Below are 7208 nucleotides of genomic sequence, written 5' to 3'. Positions count from 1 at the left end.
CTCTGTTCTCTGCTGTCCATTCCAGGCTCTTTGGTCTCATTTCTTACATACACACACACACTTATGCACACACATACGCATCGAACACAAAACTCTGCCTGGATATCTCTTGTGTCTTCTTTCAAGATCAACTTTGGAGGTTTCTCTTAGGCTTTGTTTCACAGTCTTCAAGGACATATTGGGCTCTGGTTTAACCTGTTACTGCAGTGGGCTAAATCAGGGTCACACAGTGTTTCTCTGTAGTCTTAAATCTACTTTGAAACAAAAGTATACACCTCACACACATGGTTATGGGCTTAAACAAAAGCCTCCTGTAAAAGAAGACACCATGTCAGGTATAGAGTTGACCTGTATTCAATTTATACTTTATAGACATCACAGAAGACAAAAAAATAAATGCAAGTTTGACATTGAAACACAGTATTTTTGGCATCTTTTTTAAATAATGTTGATTAGTTATGAAAAAATATAGGTGTGACACTCATTGGCCTATCGACACATTTCATAGCTCAATACTGCATGCTGTTGTCTCGGGTTATTGACGTCTTTGCGTTGTCGTCAACTCCAATTAGGCTGGGGGCACGAAATTGTCTTTTCCTAGTCCATTGTGGATTGAATAGCATAGGCTATACTAATGAGTAATACCAACAGTAAAAAAATTAAAAAAACAGTGTTTACTCAATATGTTTGGAGTGTTGACAGACAATATTGTTGTAATTGGCTTCAATGAAAAAAATACTACGCTCCTGTGAATTGTATTGTATGTGCGAGGCACGTTCTCAGTAAGCAATGTATAGCCTGGGCCTACCGTTGATATGGCGTTATAGGACTGAATCATTTGAAACTGTTTGGCGGAGAACGTCTTTGGTAACAGGACAAGATGTCCTCTTTCAGAATGGGGATGTATACCAGCCTGTGTGAATAATGCAAAAGCATGCTGACTAAGAGTGAAACATTTAGAAACCTTTTTTGGCTAATGCATGGCCAGGATAAGAAAGACACCAGACACACTACTGTTGAACCAGCGTTCGTTATAGTAGGGTAAGGGTAGCCAAAGAGGTAATGTGTTTTAATCAAACGAAACAGAAAACAAGCAAACCTCTTTCAATGATGGGCATATAGCCTGCGTTGAGGGATTTTTACGCACATGCAAAATAATAACAGGAGCTGGCTAAAATAACGTACATCGATAAAAAGGCTCCCAAACTTGATCTTTTAATAAAGCTTTGGTGATTTAAGATGTATTCCAAAGTGAGCGAATGCATTGGGCAGAAACAAAATGCATTGGGCAAGACAAAAAAAACAGCCTATATTGAGGAGGGAAGGCTATACTTGTTTTTTTAATAAAAATTAAACGAAATGGGATAAAAAAAAAAAAAAAAAAATTATACTACATACGGGGTATACGGGCACAACAAGTACATCTCTCTTGTTCCATGTGCATATGGGCACTGTACATCATGGCTGGATCGGCTGCACTTCTGCTGTCAAAATCCGTGCCATAAACAACCGCGTTATTGCTAAAACCAGATTTTGGTCGGTCTTAAATATCTCCACGAGCGCTGCCTGAAATTGACGCAGGTTTTTAAGGACACGGCTAAAACAATGCCACCCCTCCCACCTCGGCACAAGCGAGCCCATATAAAACAGCTAAATTACCAATCCTGGCGCTAGGGTTTGAAAATAGAAGAGCGCCGGCTTTAACAGGTCGAACTTGTAACGGAGCGTGCGTTTGACAATTGCGCTGGTTTAATGCCTGCCGAAAATAGAGCCCAGTGTCTTATTCCTTTTGATAATGATAATCCAGAGTGTGGGGAGGATGCTAAGGCTCTGCCGTGTTTGTGTCTGCACTCTTTTTTGCGCCAGCGTTTTCTCGCTCACCATGTGACGTGGGTGTCACAGGGGGTGGTGACCCACTCTTATAACACTTACCCCTACATGTCCGGCAGGGAAGGAAAAACAACATGTTTTTCCAGCATGCACAATTTCGTGTGTGTGTGTGTGTGTGTGTGTGTGTGTGTGTGTGTGTGTGTGTCTGTTTTACAGAGGCTCTTTACATAATTGACACTTTTTTTTGTCTTGCTCAAATTTTGTTGAGTCAGATTGTTCAGAGAGAGCTATGGCTGTTTTCCAGAAGAGAAGTAGGGGGCCGGGGGAATTGAGAACAGTGAGGAAGAGGTGGAGCGCTGTTCACTGTATTCTCTGTAACATGACACTTCCCCGGGTGCAGTTTGTATCAAGCGTCTCAGAGTAGGACTCCTGATTTAGGATGGGTTTTGCCTTTTAGATCACAATAAATGACATAACATCGAGCGCTGAGTAGATCCTGAAACAGCCTTCCTAATATAAGACACTTGATACATATAGGCCCTGTACTCCTTTCCGGTCTGAAGTGCAGTGCATCCTCAGCCTCCTCGACTAACTGGTGTCCCCGCACATTGACTCTGTACCAGTAACCCCCTGTACATAGCCTCGCTATTGTTATTTTACTGCTGCGGTTTAAATATTTGTTACTTTTATTTTCTATTTTTTACTTATCTTTTTTTTTACTTAACACTTTTTTCCCCTTAAATTTCTTAAAGCGTTGTTGGTTAATGGCTTGTAAGTACGCGTTTCACTGTAAGGTCTGTTGTATTCAGCACGTGACAAATCAGATTTGAATTGATTTGAAGGGGCTATTCCTGCATGAGGGTCCCTCTCCCTGCATGAGGAGGCCTTCTGATGCGTGAGGGGATCCTCTCCCTGCACGGTTAGTCCTGCTTCTGCTGCATGAGGAGGCCCTCCTGCACAAGGAGGCCCTCCTGCACTAGGAGAAAGGCACAGTGATACTGTATAAGGGCCGGCCTCTCGGCGCAGCTCTGTAGCTGCTTCCTCACACATGTCAAGGAGTGGAGAGCCCTCGGGGAGAGGCAGGCAGGTCATAGCCCCTCGTCTCTCTCCCGTTACCCCTGACACCTCTGTCATACACGCACACGCACACACAGACAGACACACACACACGTGTCACACCCCTTAAAGGTCAAGCCGTTTACACTGTGACAAGGCCTGACCTTTGAAAGCACAGAGATGCAATGGCTTGGAGGAATGGCTTGCGCTAAGGGGGATAAAATAACAGGATACACGGTCCTCGGATGTGAAAAAGGTTAGGGAGGAGTAGGCGGGTCATGTATTGCCGGTGGGTTCCCCATAGCTCCTCGGTGATTAAAATCTGTTAGGCCAACTAATTGCCTCTTTGCAGGGTGTGACATTACCGTTAGGCTAATGTCACGCAGTCAGAGACCTCAACAGCTGGGCACTGTTCTTTCATGTAGCGCTATTTTAGCTGTGTTTTCTCCACAGCGCCAGACGTCCGGCTGTGTTCCTTTCATTCATTTCATCCGTCAAATTTTTTTCCTCGCAGGCAGTTGTGTCACGGTAAAATGTCAAAGGATCAATCATCCATGGTGTCCATATTAGGACAGCCTCATTCCCAGCGGGACTAGTTTCGCTCTCAGCAGGACTCGCTTTCAGTCTGTCTGTAATATGGACAACGTAATCAACTTCCCTCCATGTTTGTTGTCGAATGTATGAATGCTTGGATTTTTTGCTGTTGTTGTTGCCATCTTGGATACACATTTTCACATAGAAATGATCCGAAAGCACAAGTCGAATGTACGGTATACTCTTAAGGCAGTGGTTCCCAAACTTTTGGAACAGAGTTAGGAAAAGAGTTAGGAAAAGAGTTAGGAAAAGAGTTAGGAAAAGAGTTTGGAACAGAGTTTGGAACAGAGTTTGGAACAGAGTTTCCACAAATTCCCATGATGCGATATATGGGGGCCATGGGTGTATGATAATATGATTAGGACCTTGGTTAGACTGTGGTTGGAAAGCAGGGATGACCCAAACCTTTCCCTCTGTCTTTGCATAACGAAACCAGGGTTGTCCCATCTGGTCCCAATAACATGGCTACTCATTGCCGATAACATTCCTAATGCAGTCTGTAGGCCATGTGCCGCTGGAAGGAGTGTGTGTGTGTGATCATCCACTCCAAGGTGAACTGGCTAGACCCATCCATCACCCATGGAGCCAGTGGTGTCTGGCCTGTCCTGCCAGGGCCCCAGCAGCTGGTCTGACTGGGCTGTGGATGGAGGTGGAGACAGTGGAGACGGTCGAGACCCATGGAGGGAGGGAGATGTCTGGGCTAAGAGACACAACATGACTGGGTTATCACCACCTGGCTCAGCCTGTCACCTCAACTGGGAGGGGAAGGGAGGGAGGGAGCGAGGGATATGACCTCAGACTCTCGTTTAGGCGTGTGGAGTGAGCACGAGTCTGTGAGAAGGAGAGATTGAGAAATTGTATTCATGGGCAAACTGTTGATTACTCAGAAAGCTGTGGTCACATTCACAGAGCGGTGTTGTTTGTTTGAGTATGTTACATTGAGTATGTTTCATTTTGAGCATCTTGGATGTAACTGACAACACTTATGTGTTGTGTCTCCATAGAAACCAGCACTCTGGCCAACACAGCCACTCCCACTTTGTCTGGTCCAATGGAGAGCAGCACTGCCCAGCGGGCGAGCAGAGGTGAGTGTCTGTAAGCATGCTATGTGGAAATGTTGCATATAGATAATTTATGTTTGTATGTACACTGCCGTTCAAAAGTGTGGGGTCACTTAGAAATGTCCTTGTTTTTGAAAGAAAAGCAACAAAAAAAATGTCCATTAAAATAACATCAAATTGATCAGAAATACAGTGTAGACATTGTTAATGTTGTAAATGAATATTGTAGCAGGAAACGGCTGATTTTTAATGGAATATCTACATAGGCGTACAGAGGCCCATTATCAGCTACCATCACTCCTGTGTTCCAATGTCACATTGTGTTAGCTAATCCAAGTTTATCATTATAAAAGGCTCAGTGATCATTAGAAAACCCTTTTGCAATTATGTTAGCACAGCTGAAAACTGTTGTCCTGATTAAAGAAGCAATAAAACTGGCCTTCTTTAGACTAGTTGAGTATCTGGAGCATCAATTACACTTTTAAAATGATAAACCTGGATTAGCTAATACAACGTGCCATTGGAACACAGGAGTAATGTTCGCTGATAATGGGCCTCTGTACGCCTATGTAGATATTCCATTAACAAATCAGTCGCTTCCAGCTATAATAGTCATTTACAACATTAACAATGTCTACACTGTATTTCTGATCAATTTGATGTTATTTTAATGGGCAAAAAATGTTGCTTTTCTTTCAAAAACAAGGACATTTCTAAGTGACCCCAAACTTTTGAACGGTAGTGGATGTTATTGTAGAATGTTTGATGGTTGATGTCTCTCGCTCTATCTCTCTCTGTCTTTCTCCGTCCCTCTCCCACCCTTTCTCTCCAGGAGCTAGCTCCTCCCCTCCATCCATGGGTGGTGTGTGTGACTTTGAGCAGGGTCTGTGTGGCTGGACTCACGACCCCAGCGCCTCGCTCCATTGGTCCCTCCACAACAGCTCCAAAGCCCCAGCCCAGGGGCCCAGCCTGGACCACACTCTGCCCCCCACCGGTAAGTCTCCCTGAGCATAGCACAGCGAGCTTCCCCACCTAAGTCAGAGTTGGCAATGGTGGTTCACCACAACCATGATCAGAAGGCAAGAAAGAGGTTAGATAGCCACTTGGGCTAATTTAGCTTGATATACAGTAAAGTCCTTGTTTAGTGTTTGTGAACATGTGGAGGTACAAAAACTCTGTTTGAGCCCCAGCCGAGGCTGATTTTGTGACACTCAACCACACAGACGTACACGCACGCTCACACGCACACACGCATAATGTGTAACTCATCCAGTCTGCTCTATGTGACTGCGCTACAACTCTGTGATGCTAACGGATCGTTCCGGGAGAGTTCTGGGCAGGAAAAAGTTAAGAACCAGTAGCACTTATTAACGACAGAGGCAAGAGATTCCAGAGGAAAAACCAGGAAAACCATTATTCCCAGCCGCGCTTTCCTGCCCCTCGATTACCTTGCAGGCAAATCTCTGGCTCTCTAAGTAGACTTCCATGTACTTAGAGCAATTATTAAGTTCCCTTTATACATACCCCCAGATCAAAAAAAGAGTGAAGCTTTTGGCATATTAATTAAAGATATGAGCAGTTTGGAGTTTTTCTTTGAGGTTTTCTTACACTGACTGTGCTATAAATGGCATCCTATTTGCTATGTGGTGCACTACTTTTGACCAGGTCCCTATGAGAAGTTCCTATGGGTCCTGGTCAAAAGTAGTGCACTATAATAGGGAATAGGGGGCCATTCGGGACTCAGCCACTGGGGGTTAAAGGGATTGTTATCCTGACCTTGTTTTAAAATTCATTGGTTTTGATATATTTCGAATGGGGCCCATGAAATATTTAACGAGCTGCAGCTGTGAAGAATTGAAGGGGGAGTTTCAGGACCTGCTCGTGCTCAAAGTGGTTGGGAATCTCTGATGTCACCTGGGCTTTAGATTGGGGAATCCCTGGGTATGTAGGTCGAAGATTGTAGCCAAATCATCATTAGCCTCACTCATTCTCCCTTTCTCTCTCTCCCATTCTCTCTCTCCCATTCTCTCTACTCTCTCTCTCTCTCTCTCTCTCTCTCTCTCTCCTCCTTCTCTTTCTCTCTCTCTCTCGCACTCATTCTCCCTTTCTCTCTCTCTCTCTCTCTCTCGCTCACTCTCATCAGCTCATTCTCATCTCTCTCGTTCTCTCTCCTCTTTCTCTCTCATTCTCTCTCTCTCTCTATCACTCATCTCCTCTCTCTCTCTTCACTCATTCTCTTCTCTCTTATCACTCATTTCTCTACATCTCCTCTCTCTCTCTCTGTCTATACTCATCTCACTCTCTCCTCTTATTCACTCTCTCTTCTCTCTCTCACTCATTCTCCCTCTCTGCTCTCCATATCACTCTCTCTCCTCTCACTCATTTCTAGCCTTCCTTCTCTCCATACTGGCCTCTATCATCACTTATTCTCCCTTTCTCTTCTCTCTCTACTCACTTATCTCCCTTTCTCTCTTCTCCCCCTTCTCCTCTCCTATTCTCGCAGCTATTCCGTCTCCTCTCTCTTCTCCTGCAGACTTTTCTCCCTTTCTCTCTCTCTGTCCTTCACTCATTTCTACCCTTTCTCATCACTCTCTCTTCCTTCAATTCTCCTCCATTCTCTCTCTCTCACTCTACGCTCATCTCATCTTCCTTTCTCTTATCTCACTC

At 44.4% G+C, this 7208-nt stretch overlaps 1 protein-coding gene across 1 annotated transcript in view; it reads left to right on the top strand.

Moving 5' to 3' along the window:
• nrp2a (neuropilin 2a) overlaps positions 1-7208 on the top strand; it is an 86701-nt gene that overhangs the window by 55641 nt on the left and 23852 nt on the right. The window contains 2 exon segments of the mRNA XM_023997818.2: positions 4485-4565; positions 5374-5535. Of these exon segments, the coding sequence (XP_023853586.1) occupies positions 4485-4565; positions 5374-5535 (243 nt within the window).

Source organism: Salvelinus sp. IW2-2015, linkage group LG12 (assembly GCF_002910315.2).
Source record: "Salvelinus sp. IW2-2015 linkage group LG12, ASM291031v2, whole genome shotgun sequence".
NCBI lineage: Eukaryota > Metazoa > Chordata > Actinopteri > Salmoniformes > Salmonidae > Salvelinus > Salvelinus sp. IW2-2015.
Note: the sequence above shows the minus strand (reverse complement) of the source record. Positions and strands in the feature narration are given on the sequence as shown.